Raw genomic sequence first — 20,741 nt, 5'->3', positions numbered from 1 at the left:
CTTACTCAGGCGCCATGGTGTTACGATGTGCACGTCTGGGCAACGTGTCGGACTCCGACCCGATTCCCGAGGCCAGCAGGCTCGTCACCTTACCTAACCCAGCCGCAACATCGTCACCTGCAAGCAGCGCTGAGACGGCACAGTCCTAGTATTGTATGTACGCAGGGAGCGTTGGCTTACCGTTGCAACGGGTATGTTTTTTCGTACCGGGGCGGATACTGTGTGCGGCACACGGTTGCAATGGCTGAATCCATACAGCCAGGCCAAGTCGAAGTATGCGTGTTCGCTTCGTCGGGTATTCGGCACTCCATCCTTGACCGCCTCGCCACAGATGAACAAGCCAGGGACGCAACAAAGTGACATGTCATTCAGCATGTAGTATTCCGTCTGCTCGAGGAGACTCTGCTTTAGGGGGGGACGACTTCCGCAGTCAGTTCTGCCACAAAGTGAAACTGCTTATACCTACCCATCACCACTCACACACGAAAAAACGAACAAAAGTAATACTCCGACAGAGTGGTACCGGCCGACTCCCGAGCCTTACCACCGCCATGCGAGATCAAAGTTTTCGCCGGGGCACATAGCGCCGTTGATCATTTGTATTCGACCAATAACATGTCTTTTTTCCCTTTCCTTACCTTATCTATTTCTGCGCAAACGGACACTTGGCAGACCCCCGCCCCTTCATGAACTCCACCGTGGCACTCATTTCCTCCAACCCCTTGCCCTCCTGCGGCGCCGGCCCGATGGTCTCGAGCGAGTAGCCTTGCGGGTGGAACCTCTCGCCGTGGGTGCCGGGCGCCCTGCCGCCGAGCGCGCGCACGAGCAGCGCCGACGGCCGCCACCTGGCGCCAAACGTCGGCTTGACGTACCACGGTTGGAACCCGGCGTGCTCGAAGTTGTACAGCCCCGTCGCGGGGTTCGGCTGCTCGTCGACGGCCTTGACGGCCCAGGACGACGGCCGCGGCAGGCAGAGGTGCCGCAGCACCAGCTTGCGCACCAGGCCGAGTGTTTCCAGGTACAGCACGAGGACGGGCCCCGGCGGTTCGAGGCTGATTGGACAGAGGCGTTAGCAAATTGCCGCGCTCTCGCATGGCCGGGCCGTCATGTCTTTGGTGCTCTAGTCCTAACCTACTTGAGCGACGTCCGCATCGTCGTGTCGAGGTTGGAGCCCAGGATCTTGCGCACGAGCGTGGTGACGGCACGGGGCATGGCCGACGTGGCCGAGTCGACGTAGACGCGGACGTACTGGTTACCAGTCGGCACGGGGCGGGCGACGGCCTCCTCGTAGGCGACGGTCCAGTCCCTCAGCTCGGCGGCGAAGTGGGCGCCGTCGCGCCAGCCGCCGCCCGCGCCCGACGGCAGCGCGTCCAGCGGGATGCCCATGTCTTCGCCGAGGTGGCGGTGGAAGATGCCGATGGCACAGCGCTCGACGTCTGTGAGGCTGCGCCACTCGCCGCCATCAACAATGCGGAACATCTCCACCACGTTGGACCCTAACGTGTGCAGCAGGTCGGCGTCGAGGATCTTGCCGGCCTTGCGGTACCGCGCGTGCAGAAAGTTCATGCGCGCCACCGCCTGCATGTAGCGCTCTGACGAGCGCGGCTTGGACTGCACCTCGCGCAGCAGGATCTCGGTGTCGACGGACCGCCGCCCGGCGTTGCGTCTCGTGTTTTGCCCCGTGGCCGCGAACAGCCGGGACATGGTCGGGATCGCGCCGGCCTGGTACGCAGTGTAAGCGATGTTGTTCTTGTTGTTGTTGTTGTTGTTGTTGTTGGCAAGACGGCCAGGCTCGAGTTCAAGGAGGGGGGAGGAGGGGGGAGGGGGGGCAAACAACCTTGAGCAACGCAATTCTGCGGGCCTTGTTCATGGCGTAGGGGAACTCGAGCTCTTGCAGCTGGGCCATGATGTCGTACGCCTCGTCTGTCGTCATGCTTGACAGGGGCCTCTTTCCGTGCGCGAAAGCGGCGCCGATGCTGGAGGCGCGCTGGTGTCGCATGGACCGCACTAGGAGCAGGTAGGCCAGCCCGAGAACAACCAGCATGGCCGAGCAGTGGTTTCCCGAGCCGGCCGGTAGCATCGCAGCCATTCCGTCCGTGACGAATGACATTGCCGATCAGACTCGAGCACAGCCAAACCCCAGTTGTCTTTCTCGGGGTAGGAGTTTCTCGGGGTAGGTGCTCAGATGGCCATGCAGTGCTCAGATGGACATGCTAGAGAGACTTGCGAGTTATGAACAAGCTGTGTCTGTCTCATGCCCGCCACGGTGTGGAAACTTGCCTCGGCTGGAAACTCGGTGGGCCGCGGCAGACCCGCAATTATCAGTCTGCGCCGGTTGGGTTCGGGTTTGTTGAGTGATGGCAGCAGGGGTTCGCATGCATCATGCACGGCCGGTTGGGCTGCCCAGCCCTGGCGGGACCTTGGTGGAGCAGATTAGTATTCTGATTGGGTGCAGAGTGTTTGTATGGAGAGTGTTTGGGTGGGAGTGTTTAGGTGCCGATATCTGTTGGCACACTCCCAAATGTGCCTGCTGAGCCTGCTGAGCCTGCCTCAATAGAACTGTCGTAGCTTGTTCCCCTGTATGTTGGTGAGCACGACAGAGTGGCTGACGGGCGGGGTTGACGCTGGCCACTCCGAATCACATGCCATTCGGTCTTAGAATGGTATCTAGGGGCATCACATCACATCTCTGTAGGCTTGTGATGATCATCTCATCAGAATGGAAACTACGGGCGTGAATTGGTTAGGACGTATGTCTGTCGTTGCATGTACTTGCATGCAAAGAACCCGTTACGAAAACAGCAAAGAAAAAGGTACAACAAGTTGCTTTGCTCCTGGGATTTCAAGGAATGAAATAAGAGAAAGAAAGAAAAAATGGTACTACATTGCATTACTACGGGCGTGAATTGGTTAGGACCGTATCTCTGTCGATGCATGTACTTCATGCAAAGAACCCGTTACAAAACAGCCAAGAAAAAGGTACAACAAGTTGCTTTGGTCCTGGGATTTCAAGGAACGAAATAAGAAAAAGAAAGAAAAAATGGTACTACTGTTGGAATCACCAGGTACCGGTACTGGAAGCAACAGGGCGTAGCTGTACGCCGAAAACTGGTGGTTCAAGTGTTGGTTGTTGATGTCTATGTAGATCTAAGAAGGAAGGTGGAAGTGGCCTACGGCCACTTATTTAGGTTCGGTGGCCCTGGGCCCCTGCGCCTCCATAGCCACATGTGGCTGCTTGCGCCTCCACCGCCACATCTGTGGCTGACTAGCGCGTTGTTCCAACAACTACATTGCATTACAATAGGCTATTGGATGTACATGTACAAATTGGAAACTATGGGCGTAAATTGGTTAGGACCGTATCTGTGTTGTTGCATGTACTTGCATGCAAAGAACCCGTTACAAAAACAGCAAAGAAAAAGGTACGTGTACAACAAGTTGCTTTGCTCCTGGGGTTTTAAGGAATGAAATAAGAAAAAGAAAGAAAAATATCGTACTACATTGCATTACAATAGGCCATTGCATTACAATAGGCCATTGCATTACAGATTAAGTCTACGATTTGCTGTTCTGGCCGCCGAATTTGGCAAGGCGGGGCCGCCATTTTCGGGTGCCTTGACAGTGCGGGACGCTTCTCACAGCGAGGTACTAGGTACCTCTCCAATTAGTTCATCTGCGGACCTGCTGCCCCACCTTGCCCCACTGTCCAATGAGCGTCCCAGTCCTGGGTAGCAGTTGGCTCGAGAAAGCAGTCGCTCTCGCAATCCAGGAATCCGTTTTCTTCAACCTCGAATCCATTTTCGGCTCCCCATTATATCAGCGCAGCGGCGCAACCAGACGTAAAATGGCTCCCCTTACGCCTCCCATCATTCCCGGCTTGTCGACTGACATCGTCAGAGTCAATAGCCCTCGACACTCAACATCAGGCACCGTACGCAAAGGCACCTACCGCTCAAGCCGTTCGAGCACGTCGAGCAGGCCTCGACGCCGACACTTCGTTCCCGAGCTTATTGCTAACGCGCCTTGTCAGTGGCATGATACCGTCTTGATTCCCAAGTACAACCTACAAGCGACAAACACCTTCGGAAAAGACGTCGCGAATGTAGACACTTTGCTAGTCCTATTGACCTTCAATATCCAGTATGATACTAGTATCTTCCCTTGGGAAGGGCACCGTATCCAACTGCCGGGATGCTACCTCAGTCTTGCCTTCACAGGGGGGCGGCCGGCTGAGTTTGTAGACGGAGAGAAAAGGAGTGACGATGACGAGTGTCTAAAGGAGCTCTTCTCCTATATCTCTACTGGGAGCGACGGAGACAAGGCGCCCGATGAAAATTCTACGGTGCTGGAAGAGATGATCTCGCAGGAGCACAAGGATCGTGGACGCCCAAAAGCGCTCTGTTACGAGGATATTCAACTAATGGTCGTGCGCCATCCGGAAACCGGCGACGAGGGCCTTGCTATGGCCATCAGGCTCGCGCACCACAAAGGGGTAGATAATAAGCCGAAGCCGTAAGTCACTACCTCTAGCTCTTTAATATCTCATAGTTAATAATCTCCCTTCTAGGACTATCTTCTTCTTTACCCCTGCTAGGAGGTTGATCTTCTGTTTCATTACTATCATCGTCAGCTTAGCAGTACACGATGGCGCGTTTGCCGCACTGAAGTTTACCAGCGTCAGGGGAGTCTTTGAGACAAGGAACAAGGGGCCAGTTAAGTGTACCCCTTTGCGATGGAAGGAGGAATGGCTCAAGCGGCCTGTCTTCCGCCGGTACGACGAGTCTATTGCGGAGGAAGAATCCGAGGAGCGGAAGTATCAACCGCTTCCCTACCATAAGCTACGTTACGACATGGAGCGGCAGTCGCTCGACGCTGGAGAAGAGAATTCAATCGAACCAAAGGCCTGGCGTAGGGGAGCGGCTAACGCAGCAGACGGTACGTTCTCTTCATATCCAGGTTAGCCTTATTCTAACAGCGTATAGGCAACGCCTCCGATGCTGTCCGCGATCAGATGATGCGCCACGACCCGAAGTGGGCTACGTTCAACAACGCATATATTAACGAGAAGGTTGGGTTCCACCTTCAGAACGCGTTCTTGGAGGAGCCGACCGAGGACAGTCTACTCGCAATGCTTACGCATATCGGCCTTACGCGCGACCCTCGCGCGAGCAAAGACATGGTTCCCGATGATGTCTGGGAGCTGATGCTGCCCGATCCGCAGATCGAAGCGCTGAAGGCGGAGAGGGCACAGCTCAAAGGCGGCCGGCACCGGATCAAGGGCTCGAAAAACGAGGGCAAGATTCGAGAACTAACCAAGTGGATCGCGACCAAGGAGCAGCAGCGGAAGACAACTATCCGGCGAGAGTACCGGAAACATTACTTTTATAACCGCCCAACCTGGGACATGGATGCCGATGGGCAAGAGGAGTACGTCAAGCCGGCCGCCGACCTGCAGATTACCGAGCGCGCTCAGCTCGCCGAGATCCTCTACAACCAGCCGGACAACTTGGGCCTCGCAGAGCTCCTCGAACTCAGGATCCGGGCAGGCGAGCTGGTGGTCATCCTGTGCGGCAAACGGGAGACGGCGAGGCGGGGCCGCATCCGACGGAGGGCGCAGGCGCAGGCCGACGTCACGGTGAAGGAGTCTCCTGGACCGGACCTCTTTCCGTATAAGATAAACAAGAGGCAATGTCCGCGCTGCATCGGGGATGAGATGCTAACCTATGAAGAACGGACGTTCAAGTACTATCGACTGGCGGTGATGCACGACCATTTCGACAGGAACCACGCGCAATACCTAGACAGCGTAGAGCAAATATCGTACAACCACCCGAAGTGCAAGGATGAGGCGCTGGGGTTCAAACACTTGAGCCATTACAAGAATCATATACAGAAGGTCCACGGCGTCAAACTACGGGCCTGAGTGTATTAGTTGTACTATATATAGATTAGATCCCCGACGAGGAAGATCTGCAAGCGTGGCGAAACGGGCCGGGATGATATTCTCTATAGGCATTACGTTATATAATAAAGATAATTGGGAGAGTCAAGTAGAACGGAAAGGAGTTGAGTAGTTGAGGATTTGGTAACAGGGGACGGGCGAAGCACTAAATTGACTATTTCTTGATCCGTTGCACCGAGCTTCGCCGATAGTCTTATTAGTTTAAGAGCTTCCATATTGATGCACAGTCATCTGCAAAGAGCTGCTAGGCATTAGGTTTGATCAAAGCCTATAGTATAGCTGTAGTATAGCTATAGATATCACAGTCAATACGCCTTATAAGCCCAGCAAACCTAGCATTGACGACGGCCTGGCACTGCTGGTATTAGCCCTCGGCAAGGCCTGCCTCCACAAGGGCAAAATGCCAGACGTGGTCCGCTCCGACGGGCTCGACGGGGAACAGCAGAGGCAGCCGCGCGGGTTGCCAACCCAACGCTCGCCACCGGGCTCACACTCGACATCCGGCCTGCCGTCGCCCAAGCTAGAAGACCGGAAGGGAAGGGAAGGAGCAAAGGAGCTGGGGCGGCAGCCGCCGTTCTGGGGCATACCAATGCCCAAGAGAGACAGCTCGCTCAAGAGGGTATGGACCAGTAACCAATCATATCATTCCAACATACCGTGATTCACAATATGTTGTGAATCAACTACCAATCATATCAATTCCAGTATGCTATTCACAGTATATTGTAAATCACCTACCAATTAGAGAAGCATTTTGCAGTGCTAGGGCGATAGGGTACGAGTTACGACGCCCGCCAACGCACCCCAGTCTTCGCAACTCTCAACCACCAGTCGTTATGGGCATCACATCAAGTCAAGTCTTTGCGGATCACTTGAGCCTGACCTACGCTTCACTCAGAGAAGGTAGAATTGAAGCGTCCAGCCTGAAAGACCCCGACATAAGTACCACCTGCCAAGTCAAATGCCGCCAACGCCGGCAAACGATGTACGACTCGTGTCAGGGAATTTCCGTTATCGTTTTGCCGCCGTTATCCATAGCCAGCAGACCGCAAAGGAGACTGAATTTACCTCAGTAGAGCCGAGTATTTCATACCTGAAGTATCCGTATACAAAAAACCTGCCCTGCCTATGCATCGAGATCGCTACTCTGTTGGGCGTCAAATGCAGCAGCCAAAGCCCGGGCAGTGCGACGAGTCCCTGTACCGTGTGTTGAGGCCTTCGTAACGCCTCCTCGGGCCCTGCGTGCCGTGGGCGTAGGGGCAGGCGTGCCAGATGAGGTCATCCTTGCGGAGAGAAAAGCGAAGGTTGCGAAGTTGCGATTGAATTGTATAGAGGGAAATCTTCTGCGAAGTTCCATCGCAATGTCACGATTCTTCTTGCCCGGCTTGTCGTTATAGTCGGCCACGAATACCTTCTCTTCGGCGGTAAACCCCCGGCGGGGAAGAAGTAGATCGACTTTGCGTTGCGCGAGACGATGTGTGTACCCTGCTTCCTTCATTTGTCGGGTCTATTGTCTGTTGTTGACAGCCAAAGCCCTTGCAACTGCCTTGAAGCAGCAGTCGCGCTTTGTGGTGTCCGTCTTGCGAGAATGTGCCTCTGAGGCTCGCAATTTATCCTGAAAGGCAGGAAATATCGACTCGTGAGGGTCCGAGGTCCTTAATGTAGTTACAGGCACGCGCTTTCTTGACGGAAAAGCCCTGTTCGTTGGCCCAGGCTTGAAGCTCAAGCATCAATGTGTCGATAGATTCATATTTGTTGTTGAGGAGGTCGTGTTCGGGCGGGAGGTCCGTCTGCCGGGACTCGGTCTCGAGCGCGGGCGCGGGTGCAGGTAGGTCGGGTGTCAGGTAAAAAGGGTCCCCGTCGTCGGGAGAATCGGCGCGCGAGGCCATTCTATTGCTAGTTAGCTTCGCTAATTGAATATGAAGCGATGCACCTACTTGCGCAGCGATAAAATGGCGCTGCTGTTGTTGTGGCTCAATTGACGGTATTGTGGTGATGTTTTTGGTGGATTTGGTGGATTTGGCGATGACTTCAATTGCAGCCTTGCAGGGAAGAAATTTGGCTAGGTCCGGTGGGGGGCGGGGTCCGGGCGCCGGGCGCAGTTGAAGCTGCATTGTACCAGCCATCTGAAGATGAGCGGGTTGGCCATCAATCTATTGTTTTTTTCCGGGTAAAACAGGGATTCGGCTGAGCTAGTGGCTTGGCGGGGATCCCAATGTACCTTTTTGCTAGCTACAGTCCGAGTAGACGTTTTCTACAGTCCGAGTAGACTTTCTCTAAATTAAATACTTAATTTTAATCGTAAATACCGTGCCTCCCGTATTCGAATATAGCGTAAATGGACATCTGGAGCGGGTCTTAATGCAGAGACCGTTGCTTTTAGCAAAGAAGTTGAGCTGCGCATGAGCGTTCTGCAGGCCAATATTGCTGCGTAAATCGCCCGAGGAAAGGTGGGCGACGAAAGGTGGGCGACGAAAGGTGGGCGACGAAAGGTGGGCGAGGAAAGGTAGGCGACGAAAGGTAGGCGACGAAAGGTAGGCGACGAAAGGTGAGCGACGAAAGGTGGGCGACGAAAGGTGGGCGACGCAGACGGCGCTGCTGTGGTCTCCCAAAGCTGATCACGGCCAGCCAGCCGCCGGGTCATAAGTGCCTCCTAGCTACCACTATAGGCACTATTGCAAGTAAGGATGTACGAAAGTTGATCACGCCGGCTGGCTCCTCCTTTGTTGGTGCGGCACTGGTCTCAGCGCTCTTTCAGAGGGGGCAGCGCACAGCGCTGAAACCCCTAAAACGCTCAGCAGGAGCTAACGCTGCCTCGTTGGAGCGCTCGAGGTGCGCTCTCGGCTTAGATCATTCCGAAATTCAGTGTGATACCGATGAGCCAGCTGCCAGGCATATCCAGATGTCGCTCAAGCTTGGCCGTGATCGTGCGTGCCTGGCCATTAAAGGCCCTTGCCTCATCCACCGTCAAGATCACCCACCAGAGTTCATGGGTGTCTGCAGGACCTCCATGATTGGCATTCTCCGGCTCCCCCCCCGCAGATACCGAGTGCATAAGTCGGCTGTCCTAGTCCCCTGTACTAAAGCTGTCCCACCCCACTTTACAGGGGACTAGGACAGCACTGGCAGAGACCTGCTAAATGTCCGGTCACTACTAGCAGGTGTTACTGCTTGTCCCCATTTCAGGCATTACTTACAGGCTTGTGGCGAACCCGTCTCCTGGAATCGACTCTGCCGATATCCTGACCTGACCCGGCGGCCTTGCTTGAAATAAAACGCCCGTTAGACTTATGATTAGGCCTGATAATTTTAGATAGATTCTCTTCTCTTAAGTGATAGCGCTCTACATGCCCATAGCCATATCCTTTTCCTACCCGCAGGAACCCAGATTCCTTAACGAGGTTCATTTCACGTAGCATTCAATTCTCCAGTTCGTACGATGAGACAACGCAAGCACTGGCATCTAGCGCTCCGGGGTTGTGCCACGATGGAAGCCAGCCCCGCGCGTGGCTTGCCTGTTCAACGGCAACGCACTAAGATTGGTGTAACGACGGTGCTGTTCGTGCTGTCGGCCCTGCGGGAGCGGGCTCGTTCCTGCGAAGCTAGCTCAATTCATGAGATCTACTAGCTAACAATGCGCGGCTTCGGAGAAAGAACGGTCAGAGAAGGAAAAATTGTGAGCAAAAATCTGACTACGCCAAAAAGCTCAACGGCGGTTTCCCAAGTTGGTACACAGGACAAGGGGACTGGACACGGTGCGTCTTCGCAGTGTGTTGCTCGAGCTATCGCCAACTCGAGGGTCTGCGCTATAGCGAAAGAGGAATACCGGTGCACGCATTGCGGGGAGTCATGAGTGAAAATGATATGACGGGCGTGCGCATAAAGAGAATTAGCTTGCTTTATATTTGGCTCGTCAAGGAGGAAGCAAAGACGGCCTCGAGATGCAGCTAGCCGCCTTCCTCGGCTGTTCCATCCCGAACTCTACGACTCAGATAATACAATATACTCTCTGTCCCGTTGTTGCGAACCTCGTGAGCCGCTGGAGAGTCAGAATCGTCGTCGGCCCTATAGTCCCTGACGACAGCTGTGTAGGCTTAGATGGTCTCGAAAATTTAGTGGACTAGTTAGGGCCGTAACCCGTGGGAGGTGTGTTTGAAACGCCACCAACAGGGGACGAGGATTTCCCCCTCCCTCCGTGTACCGCAACACACGAAAGTTCCCTGTTGCCCTAACTCTTGTGATATCTCACAAAAACTTTTGCCACTTCGTTATATAACCGCGCGCGTTCTCAGAGTCACCTTTCATGCAGAGGCTGTTGGGTGGAGGTTATTGGGAGGCTGCTCTGCAGGTAAATGGGGTTAGTGTATCGAGCGCGTGACGGAGGCGTGAAAGGTGCAGAGCAATCTTGGTCAATTCCTCGCCCCGTGACCTCCTGCACATGTATACGTGTACTCCGAAGTGACTTTGGGAGGATTTCTCGTATTGCAAGTGTCCAATCACCGTCGCGATCAAAACCCGACAGTTTGGTTCCCCCACCATCTTTCATCAACCTTGTCAGTTTTGCGACTGTCACTATAACCGCCTTACGGTGTATCAAGAGAAATAAACAGCGTCTCTATTTGGAATATCTTCCCGACTTGGCATGTAGGAAACGCCGACATCGACAAGATACCCAGCGCTTAGTATAGTAGATGATAAAAGACCCATTGAACTACTTTCGCCGGGCCGGGCGGAATTCGGCAATCCCAATGCAACTTGTCATAGATGGCACACTCTCACTCTACACCACGTCTTCTCGAGATTCCTCAGGATGAGGCCAGTTCCCAGGTCGATCCCCAGGTCAGTAATACTGGACCTGCCATTCCTAGATGAAAGGGCTAATCTTTTCGGGCAGATCAAACCTAAACCAGCTTTGCGTACTCAATGGAGGACACCTGAGCCGGAGAAACCGTAAAATAGCCCGGGCCGCGTTCAATCTTCCTCGTACCTGAAGACATCATCAACATCATATGCGCGTAATTATTATTGGTACTTGGTCGTTTTATACATAACCTGGGCGGCCAGGAAGGCGTCAACGGAGAGAGCCGGCGAACGGGAGTTGAATCAATCGGCGTCGTCAGGGCTGGCCGATTTAGGTAGATCGTTAGGAAATGTGTATGGTAAACCCTACTTGGTACCACAACCTGTGACAGGTCCGGGCTTCCTAAATAGGAAATTCGCTCAAAGCCGGGCCAGGCTCTGAAAACGCGATTTCCGAGGACTTCGTAGTTCAGATGTGTTTTCCGGCTGAGTAAGCAACAGTCAACTGGCTCAAAGACGGAAGTCAATATGTCAAGTATACTGAAGCACAATATACGTGAATTTGTAGTGGTGGTGATGCTTTCTATGGTGTTGAGCCTCAGCCTAGCCGTCTGGCTATCGCATCCCCGGCCCAACGACACCCCCATGATGCCTCCGGCGGCCCCCCGGGGGCGCCTGCCGCGGGCTGCTCGCTGCGCTCGAAAGTGGTTGGCGATGCTTCCTATGGTGTTGAGCCTCAGCCTAGCCGTCTGGCTATCACATCCACAGCCCAACGACACCCCATGATGCCTCCGGCGGCCCTCCGGGGGCGCCTGCCGCGGGCTGCTCGCTGCGCTCGAAAGTCGTTAATACGCTCTTGTCTTCTACTGCTTATCACGACCAGGGCAAGGCATTGAGGCGAACTCAGTCCATTAGGTGCTATCGACGAAGATTCTAAACTAAGGAAGGGAAGAAGGAAAAAGTCCAACAACGCGTCGCGAGCCCTTGGCCGGCGAAGACTATAGTTCCATAATTACTGCAGTACATGCCCGTCGGCGAGAGAGGGTCAGGGAACCATCATCTCCCCACCATCAAGGCGGCGGCGGTAATCTGCCGCCCGGGAATCCCCCGTAGAGTCATTGCCGATCCGTAGGTTAGTGAGGGAAAAGGGAGCTTCGATCATCAAACCCCCAAGGGTAGTAACGCGGGACGCAGCCACATATTTCAGCCCGGCCGTGAAATCGCTCTGCGCGAGATCAACCACTGCCTTCTCGAGCGTGGCACCCTGAGACTTGTGTACCGTAATAGCGTAGGCGATCGTCACGGGGAACTGGGTCCGTGAACAGGCTCTTTCGCTAACATTGAAGTCTCGCTTGGACGGGAATATCGGCACAACGGTCCGGAGAATAGCTTCGTTATTAGGAAAGCAGGGCGGGCCCTCGTACTTATCCATATTGACGAGCAGGAGAGCAGGAGAGCAGGAGGGTGTTCGCGAGGATCTTCGACATTAGGAGCCCAGGCAATATCGTATATAATAGGGAATGTCTACTCGGACCGTAGAAAACGTCTTTTCGAATCGTAGTTGGCCAAAAAGTACATTGAAATCGCCACCAAGCCACTAGCCCAGCCGAATCCCTGTTTGACCCGCAAAAAAAACAATAGATTGATGGCTAACCCGCTCATCTTCAGATGGCCGGTACAATGCAGCTTCAATATCGCGGGCTTCATCTGGCACGCCTGCCTCTACGCCCACGGCGCGCAGGGCTCGAGGAGGCATTACAAAGGCGTCGACATGCAGTACAGAGACTCGCCGCACTACCCGGGCTTTAGCTTCAGCATTTGAAGCCCAAGAAAGCAGTGATCTGGGCGATGCGTAGGCAGGGCAGGTTTTTATTGCATTTTTGGGCATGTTATGTAATCAACAACACAAGTTGAGCCTTCGGGTTTTACTGCAGAAATGAACGATTTGAGCGATCTACGGCCCTGAGCTGGAATTACTGTATTTGGAAGTATGTTGACGGCGGTGACGGCGGCGAGGTGCAATTGCGGTGCGACGATGTATGCGATTGATCTGAACCTGGGTGCGCTGGCTTCATCCCATGGATTAGCGTCTTTTTTGGTGCGAAAAGTGGGTTTTCAATAGTGGCGCCAGAGCGCGATGTACCTACGGTCCGAAGAGAAGGTGCCTACGGTCCGAGTAGACATTCCCATATAATACCCGCGGCTCCGTTGACCAGGCCAGCGGCGGTCCATAGGTGTGACAAATCCCTGTGGAAATGCACGGCGGTGGGGCACGCTCAATTGGAGTTAGACCAATCAGGAGTGCCCCTTGCGGAGGACCAATCAGGAGTGCCCCAGGGTCCCGAGGTTCGGGACCGTTCGAGGTCGGGAACACGGGTCAGTGACCCGCGTGCCCGGCGTCCCGGGCCCCTGCGGTCTCGGGACCACGGGTCAACGGGACCCGCGGTCATTGGTCAGCCATAGATAGATATATACGACGACCGTAGCCACGGTCTTAGGTAGAGCTTGCGTGATTCCTCAAGCAAGCAATCACATTCATGATTCTCATATACATTGAGTAACATACCTTTTGACTGTGATTCACGTGCAGGAGGAGCTTGCCCTCAGTTTAGTTCGCATTCACCACTCTTCGGAAGGCGCCACTGCGCCGGCAGACAAACGACCCACCAAGTCAAGCGGTTTGTAATAGATGGTCGTATGTAGGTGGTGGAGCATGAGCTTTACGCGAGCGAAGTCTTCAAAAGCCGGCTCGTCTGGTTCGGACTTATACCGAGGGAAATAGCTAAGCATACGGGGCTTTGCATTAGGCCCGAAACGCGTCCAGCGCCGACGGCCACAGTTGACATTTCGCAAGCAGTCGAAATAAGTGAGGTCTCGCCATTCGGCAGTACGGGCACAGTACTTCGTGTAGAAGCTCTTACCCTCCATAACCTTATCTCGGTCCGCCGGGATAAACGCGGCCCAAGGTCCGAGGCGAGGATCTCGGCAGTCCACGGGGACGACGTTATGGCTACACTCCACCAGAGGAAGGTCGAGAAGTAAATGAGCAACCTCCATCGCAGGCCAATCACGTTCGGCGAGAAGCTTGTTTAGCATTTTCGAGATCAACGTGACCAAAGGCTGCCTGCTATTAACCCTAGGGATAAGCTCGCGAAGGATATCCTTATAAGGCTGAGTCTGGGACTCGGCCCTCGAGCAGTACTTCGAGATGTAGGTGAGCACGGCGCGAAGAGAGGTGGTAGGAACAGAGTCGGTATTAGCCAGCCAACCAAGTACAATTGCACGGGCGTAGTTGTTCAGCCTACCGTCGTTTGGGCGGGCCCCGTCAAACATCTCGTACTTTGGGTTCATCCCTCGTATCAACACAGCATGGTCGTGGAGCGGTCGTTCAAAGTAGAAGCGGCAGAGCTTTTCTCGTGACATAACGCCGTTCACCTTCCGCCTGCGAAGACAGTACGCCTCGGTACAGCGGTGACGCTGGACGCGGTTGAGTACCTTGGAGAGATCCGAGAAGGTGGTACTTTCGCTAGGAAAGACCTTGAGGGGGTCGTCTTCTTGAGGGGGGCGTTGACGTACGGGTTCGGGGTTCTAGGCCGAAACGTGAAGTCCCCAAAGCTCAAGGAACTCTCTCTTTTACTCCGGGTTTAAGAAGCCCTCATAGCCTGGCGTAGGCGCGCCTTCGATCCAGTAAAGCCCGAGACAATATGTACTACCACGTCCCTGCCACTCAAAGCGGTACTAATGTGCCGTAACCGAGAACTTCTTGAAGAAATACTCCCTTAGGAACAGGCGAAAACGACGGTAGAAGTGCCACGCCGCAACCTGGGGGTTTTCCTTGAGGTTCTTCCGCGCGATGCGAGTCTTGCCGAGGTCGTCGGCAGCTCTCCAGGCCTCATAGTCGGGCATGACCTTCGCGAGGGATTCCCAGTGCAGATCAGCGCCGAAAAGGTCAGGAAGAAGTGTGGGCAGTTGAGTCCGTAGCACATAGCCTCTAGGCCTCGCCGTGCCTTATTCCAGAACGGCCTGGTACCACGGAGAACGTCCCCAGCTCGTACGATCGAGTTCAAAAGTACCTGGCCCTCCACGGTATTGGAATCAAGGGCATCCCGCAGCTCAGGTATCTCGAACCGGAGGGGATTGGCTTGGCGGTTAACCATCCAGGAACTCTTCTTATTGACCTGGCCACGCATCGTGGTGTTGAACACGAGGTAGTTGAACCGAGGATGGCGAGCAAAACGACCATCATACTAACGTATAGCGTGCTTGATCTATTCGCCCCACTTTACCTCACGCTGCCGTTGTTGCGTAAACTCCCCGAGGGCTTGAGGCATCAGGGTAGGCATTGCAAGACTGATGAGTGCCACACTCTTGTTGAAGTCGGAGATAGGCGTCCGCCTCACTCTAGGGATCTCCAGCTGGTTGAGGATAGGTGGCTGCTCGGGAGCCTGCTCATCACCGGCAAGACCAAAACGTTGACGTAAACGTGAGATGTCCGAATCGGCGGGGAGGAGGTTAGGTGCAGCAGCGTTGTCAACGTTGTCGTCTTCCTCTTCGTCGTCACGAGGTGGTACTACCGGGGGTTCCTCATCAATATCGATTATGGTGACGTCGTCTGTCACCTCGGCATCGACTGGCAAGCTCGAGAGACGCTCAGCGTTGATCTCGAGGTCGGCGTAACCGGGGTGGTGAGCAATCAGGTACTGTAACCATATCTCAATATAGCGGCGGCGGACTCTGAAGTCACCCCGGAAGGCCCGGAGGGTGTGGGCAGCGTTCGGGGCCCCCCCGGTTCGAGGCCGTAGGATGATGATGTCAAGCTCCCGGGGAAGTCGGGGAAGTTGGTCGAAAAGAGAGCCAGTATCACGTAGGAAGCTCACGTAGTGTTTGCTAAACCGGTATTGCTGCGCCCGAATTAAACGGACGTCGATATATACGTGAACTCGGGCAATGAGCTGCTCCTCAACCTGCGTAAGCTCCGGGAGTTCGTCCGGTATGTTCCCAAGGTCCATCTTATTCTCGGTAGAGAAGAAATCGGGATCTCCGGCTCCTTATTCCTGTCACGGTATATGCAAACGCTATATACACCGCGGACCAGCTTGAGGTCGAACCAAGCTTCTCGACACCGAGAATAGTGTTGAAGCAGCGAAAGCCAATATAGATTCAACTCGGTTCGCTGCTTGACCTACGCTCGTACCTCGCTTCGGTAGCGACTCTTGTTGGATTCAGCACTTCAACTTTTTTCATTTTTGATCTCTCCTCCTTCTTCTTTTTGGTCCTGCCAGAGGGCCTCTATTATAGTTGTAAATGGTGGCAATGGTGGTGGCAAAAGTAGCCACACCAGCTGAACTGGCCACTTCATTTCAGCTCCCCTGAGCCTCTTTTCACCTCGGATGACCACACCAGAGCTCAGCTGGGATGAGCTCTATTCCACATGCAACCCTTGTCCATCTGACAATAGCCAATCCAACAACTCTCTCCGTTGAATATAAAAGCGGGAACTGTTGCATGACTAAGCCCAATCGGGCATTATGTTTCATGAGGCGCAGATCTATGCCTCTACAGGCCTAGTGCTTATATGTTGGAAAGGAGCATTTTATCCACAGGGAGGAAGGCCTTCGGCCTTCCTTCTTTTCTGGAATAGACACAATTGAATGGATCTTCTGGACACTCGAGTGCGCAACAATGCGCGATGGAGCTAGGATGGCCGCGGAGTCGTGTATATTTACTATCTGGATTGATTTGATGGCCCACGGCGGATGGGAATAAGAAATGGTGGAACGGCCTGTGCGGGCTGGGCCCATGAGATTTTCCTCACTGAGTTCAGGGCTTGGCTGCTTGCTGGTGCGCGGAAAGCAGGGGTTGTGTTGGATTTTCGAGGTCGTAACCGAGCCCGGAATTCGCCAGCAGTCTGACCTGCCCGCAGGCGCATGCAGGGCAACCTTCTGGGCCTAGCCCAGGAGAACCTCTTATTCAGGGTAAAATGGTCCCCGGCTGGGAGGTCCCCAGGACTTACCCCAACACTCAACGCACAATCAGACTATCGCATTGAACCGATTTTGGGCCTACTTTGGTGCCAGCTTTCTCACAGGTTGCTGCGCACAGTGACGCAGTTTGAGTACTTTAGCGGAAGGCGGGGCCGGAGCTGGCACCCTGGCATGTTCTCAGGATACCAAGTGGGTATGGAATTAATAGTACTAATGCCTACAGGGCAATTTATCAAGTCTTGCAGGTCAAAAGCAACGCTCCACTAGCGTGACCTTTGCTACACTCTCAAGGTCGGATCGGTTAATTTTCCGCGACCATCACATTCCAGTGACCTACACTCATTTCGCGCACCGACCGAGCGTTGGATGCTTTATTAGGCCCTGATCGGCAACCCACCGATGAATCATCGGTTAAGTGGTCCCATTACACAAATATGCCAAGATTGGGGTTTTGGGGTAGGTTATACCTATTTTGGCACCAAAGTGATTCCAACCGACAAGCCTTCCAACCGTTCAACTTGTGCAAGGCCATGATCCCTACTACACCCTTGTTCACGATGTACCACGCTATAATTCAGCTGACAAGGGCCTCTAACCTTCCTATTCCGGCCTGAATTCTGCCAACCGTTGACGGTTCCGCACCGACGAAGAGAGCAGCGGTGCAGCGTGTTTTTCGGTAGACGTAACCCTGCTCTGGCCCAAAATGGAAGCCCCACGTGGCTCTGCTATGGATAAGAGGGGTCATTGTTGACTTGGAAGACTTGGAACACACATTGTACTGTATTTTGTTGCTATTCCTGTTCTTCGAAATCCACACCATGAATGACCAACATCGAAATAACGTAGCCTTCGTTGCTGCAGCCACTCTCGCCATTCGAATGCTCATGCAAAATAAGCCCACAGTTGATAGGCGACAGCGCCCTGTATTGGGTAACCGCCGAGTCATCCACCCGGGCGGACCTACCTATGCGAGGAAGTTAGCAGAGAAGATCCTTAACGGTTCCGAAAAGCAATTCCGGGAGCTCTTCCGCCTAGAAAAACGCACCTTTTTATCCCTCGTACAATGGCTGAAGCAAAATACGGGGATGCGGCGAAGCCGTTACATGACTGTTGAGCAGAGGCTCATGGTGATGTTGTGGATATTAGCCCAGGGCGAGACTCAGAGGAATACCGCCCACAAATTCCAGATCAGCCAAAGCACTGTCTCCGAGATCGTTGGCCTCAGCTTCAGGGGCAGGAGACACTTGCCTCTCTGCATTCATCATTGGCCACAGGAGGAAGGGGAGGAGGGGGAAGACAGAAGGAAAAGGAAAAGGGCATCCAGGCCTCAGCTTCAGAGAAGACCTTGTCTCCGCATTCATCATAAGCATCATTGGCCACCCTGGAGGGTACCTAAGAATAAGTTAGTGAGTAGACTGATGGTTAAAGGGGAGGGGGGTGAGGAAAAAGAAAAAGGAACAGGAGCAGAACGGTCGAAAGGGATTCCTTTATACCTAGATAATTGGTCCGTACACGGTAGCAAGTATTTGGGGGACTATACGTCTGTGGCTAGTGAGGCCTGGTGGCTTGTAAAGAGCAGAGTCGGTGAGTGTAGTTGTGGCTGGGGGGTAGAGAGGGACGGGCTTCATTGGGGCACAGTACAAGATTTGCTGAGACAGGCCGCGAGACGAGCTTGATACAGAGTACCCACTATTTACCTAAGTATCTGACATCCTCTAGTCCCTACTAGAGCATACACTATTTCTTGGATTATTCGAAGATGCTGCCTGCGTGAGGTGTCGGCGTTAATTTCTGCGCCTAAAGAGCAATTCTCATTCGATCGGTCGAACCGCACCGCCACTAGCAAAGATGCACTACCGTCAAGCAGCATGGCCGGGCGGTTTGGTCGTACATAATGCCTAGTCACCTGCAAAATATTCCGTGACAGATCTTTCCCTGCTAGCAACACCTCCAGTCGACCTTTCCAGCCCAACAGTAGCACACGATGAGGGATCCTCATCCGTATCACGACAATGTGTCCACCCCAGCGCCAGCTTTGCCAGCCGCCTGAGCAAATCCGTCAAGCATGACGTGGCGCCTGATGACTAGAAGGTTGCCTGACAAATTATCGGCCAACCCTGACTAGAAGGTACCTAGTCAATTTGCCTAGCAGTGAGATAATTAGGAAACGCATTCGTCAAGCTAGGACCAGTCTTGAACGTATAATATTCGCGGCGGTTCGCAAGATCGAGTTTAATTAGCCGATAAATTATCGGTCAATTAATTCTCGCTCAGCGCGGTGCGTAGCCTTATATAGAATGGCTATGGCGACGGCGTGGTGCGTAGAAGACTCCGAAATAGAAAAGGATTTTAATTCGGAGGAATTTGTAGCAGGGGTTCGGATTTATTAACGAGGTGGGGAAGGAGGGACAGCTGTGGGTATTACAATCAGAACAATAGTACGCTGAGATTATACAATAATACTCAGTAGTTGATAGAGGCGCAGGATCGCGCTGTGGGAGGCAGTTGGGGTAGGTTCACTAATCTCATTTCATTCTCAGAATAACACCAGTTTTCCCTCACCAAATCCATCCCAACCACAACCAGAACAGCAACCCTGCTCCCCGCCTCTTGCCGCGCTTTTCGCTCTCCTTTGTTTCATGAATCGCAGCCTATCCGTCTCAGTCGTCCTTCCGAATAAACTGGCGTAGGAGATATCGCCCCTGGCCGACGGACCAAACCTTGGCTCGCACAATCTGGCACTCTATGGAATGCAAAGGAGTGATTTCGAATCTCTTATCGGGACCAAGATCCTTGAGGCTGTTGGCAATCTTAGCAACGGTGAAGGTCTTGGTACACTTCTCGTGAAGGCGGCCAATCTCAGGCAGCACTTTGCCGCTTTCGTCGGTAACCGCGGTGTGCTTGCGGTCGCCCGATTCGTCATCCCACTCATAGAAATTGAAGATGATATAAACCGAGCCTGGGCGTCCACGCTCGTCAACTTGAACGACGACGCCAAATCCAGTCGGCTTCCAAGGCCCCTTGATGACCATATTAGGCTCCGTCTCCTTCCAGTTGGGGCCTGCAAAATGATAGAGTGCGCCAACCTGCGCAAAGACGAATCCATTGCCAACGTCAAAGTCTTCTGAGGTTGTAGAACGGGTGGAGTCTTCTCCAGAGCTTCGTTCTTGTCGACGTTTCTTCGGGCTGCTGCGCGAATCGGTCGGTGTGGATGTGTAATCGACGTTGACATTGGTATTGATCCCAAGCAAATATCTGTCGGTAGATATTTCATCCATAGTGTCGAGATTGGGGCATAGATAAGCAGGGCCAGGCTGGAGACCAAACCCGGTGCAGACACCGCCGAACTCGCTCTCGCCCAAGATAAGGAACGGGTTGTTGAGCATTTCCATTGAGAATAGGAACTCGGCCGAGGAACCCTCGTTGGCGAAGTTGGTTTTCCGGATCATGTCCACAAACTCGTTTGGGGGCACGGGATACTCCAGACGAGCACTGTGCCGACCGATCCATTTGCGATAGAACTCGTACCACTGCTCGATTTCGCCAGGCCCTGACCACTTTGCCGCGAAGATAGAACGCGTGTCGAACACGTACTGGAACGAGCTCAGATTCTCAATGTACCAATGGTACATGGTCATCTGTTGAGGCGTCAGGCTCTCCAGGATCTCAGCGTCTGAGGGTGGCCGTGTCATTTTGATGGCTAAATCGGGTGTGCCAAGTTGGGTGTCTTGAGGGTTAGTCTTATGCAGTGGATCGAAATGGGGAAGAAAAAGAAGGTGTGGTCCCGTGGTCTTAAATGGAGGTCCAGAAAGCTAAAAGAAAATTAGGGTTTACGTATGCCACGTTGACACGCGCACACACACATTTTAAAGTTTTTCGCGGTCCTACAAAACTGAGAACGCCAAAAGCGAACGACGGTGTGACAGACGATGCAGTGCTTGTGTTGTATTGTGGGGAGTTGCTCCTCTAACAATTGTTCTAGCCGAAATCCTTTT

The 20,741-nt window shown here is 53.6% G+C and overlaps 7 protein-coding genes across 7 annotated transcripts; 1 reads left to right on the top strand and 6 right to left on the bottom strand.

Moving 5' to 3' along the window:
• Positions 1 to 643: 643 nt before the first annotated feature.
• Positions 644 to 2,080, bottom strand: B0T26DRAFT_656598 (uncharacterized protein; the record flags this gene model as incomplete). The annotated part of the gene is made up of 3 exons (XM_060438723.1): positions 644 to 1,052; positions 1,136 to 1,722; positions 1,838 to 2,080. The coding sequence occupies 3 exons, from the start codon at positions 2,078 to 2,080 to the stop codon at positions 644 to 646; spliced, it is 1,239 nt and encodes a 412-aa protein (XP_060292169.1).
• A 1,645-nt stretch (positions 2,081 to 3,725) lies between these two features.
• On the top strand, positions 3,726 to 6,076 carry B0T26DRAFT_729064 (uncharacterized protein). Its single transcript, XM_060442939.1, has 4 exons — positions 3,726 to 3,931; positions 4,031 to 4,512; positions 4,568 to 4,935; positions 4,983 to 6,076. Exons 1-4 carry the CDS (start codon positions 3,845 to 3,847, stop codon positions 5,921 to 5,923), a joined length of 1,878 nt encoding a protein of 625 aa, XP_060292168.1. The 5' UTR covers positions 3,726 to 3,844; the 3' UTR covers positions 5,924 to 6,076.
• Positions 6,077 to 7,373: 1,297 nt separating this feature from the next.
• B0T26DRAFT_484042 (uncharacterized protein) lies at positions 7,374 to 8,184 on the bottom strand. The gene has a single exon (XM_060435290.1). The coding sequence runs from the start codon at positions 8,086 to 8,088 to the stop codon at positions 7,573 to 7,575; it is 516 nt and encodes a 171-aa protein (XP_060292167.1). The 5' UTR covers positions 8,089 to 8,184; the 3' UTR covers positions 7,374 to 7,572.
• Positions 8,185 to 13,348: 5,164 nt separating this feature from the next.
• B0T26DRAFT_729060 (uncharacterized protein) lies at positions 13,349 to 14,646 on the bottom strand. The gene has a single exon (XM_060442938.1). It carries the CDS (start codon positions 14,183 to 14,185, stop codon positions 13,382 to 13,384), a length of 804 nt encoding a protein of 267 aa, XP_060292166.1. The 5' UTR covers positions 14,186 to 14,646; the 3' UTR covers positions 13,349 to 13,381.
• A 67-nt stretch (positions 14,647 to 14,713) lies between these two features.
• Positions 14,714 to 16,006, bottom strand: B0T26DRAFT_806689 (uncharacterized protein; the record flags this gene model as incomplete). Its single annotated transcript, XM_060447196.1, has 2 exons — positions 14,714 to 15,809; positions 15,949 to 16,006. 2 exons carry the CDS (start codon positions 16,004 to 16,006, stop codon positions 15,031 to 15,033), a joined length of 837 nt encoding a protein of 278 aa, XP_060292165.1. The 3' UTR covers positions 14,714 to 15,030.
• A 408-nt stretch (positions 16,007 to 16,414) lies between these two features.
• On the bottom strand, positions 16,415 to 16,788 carry B0T26DRAFT_729058 (uncharacterized protein). Its single transcript, XM_060442937.1, has one exon. The coding sequence runs from the start codon at positions 16,689 to 16,691 to the stop codon at positions 16,488 to 16,490; it is 204 nt and encodes a 67-aa protein (XP_060292164.1). The 5' UTR covers positions 16,692 to 16,788; the 3' UTR covers positions 16,415 to 16,487.
• A 2,455-nt stretch (positions 16,789 to 19,243) lies between these two features.
• B0T26DRAFT_729057 (uncharacterized protein) lies at positions 19,244 to 20,690 on the bottom strand. The gene has a single exon (XM_060442936.1). It carries the CDS (start codon positions 20,436 to 20,438, stop codon positions 19,407 to 19,409), a length of 1,032 nt encoding a protein of 343 aa, XP_060292163.1. The 5' UTR covers positions 20,439 to 20,690; the 3' UTR covers positions 19,244 to 19,406.
• Positions 20,691 to 20,741: the final 51 nt, after the last annotated feature.

The sequence above is a fragment of the Lasiosphaeria miniovina genome (assembly GCF_030549165.1).
Source record: "Lasiosphaeria miniovina strain SMH2392-1A chromosome Unknown B0T26scaffold_7, whole genome shotgun sequence".
NCBI lineage: Eukaryota > Fungi > Ascomycota > Sordariomycetes > Sordariales > Lasiosphaeriaceae > Lasiosphaeria > Lasiosphaeria miniovina.
This window is presented reverse-complemented; position numbering and strand designations above follow the sequence as displayed.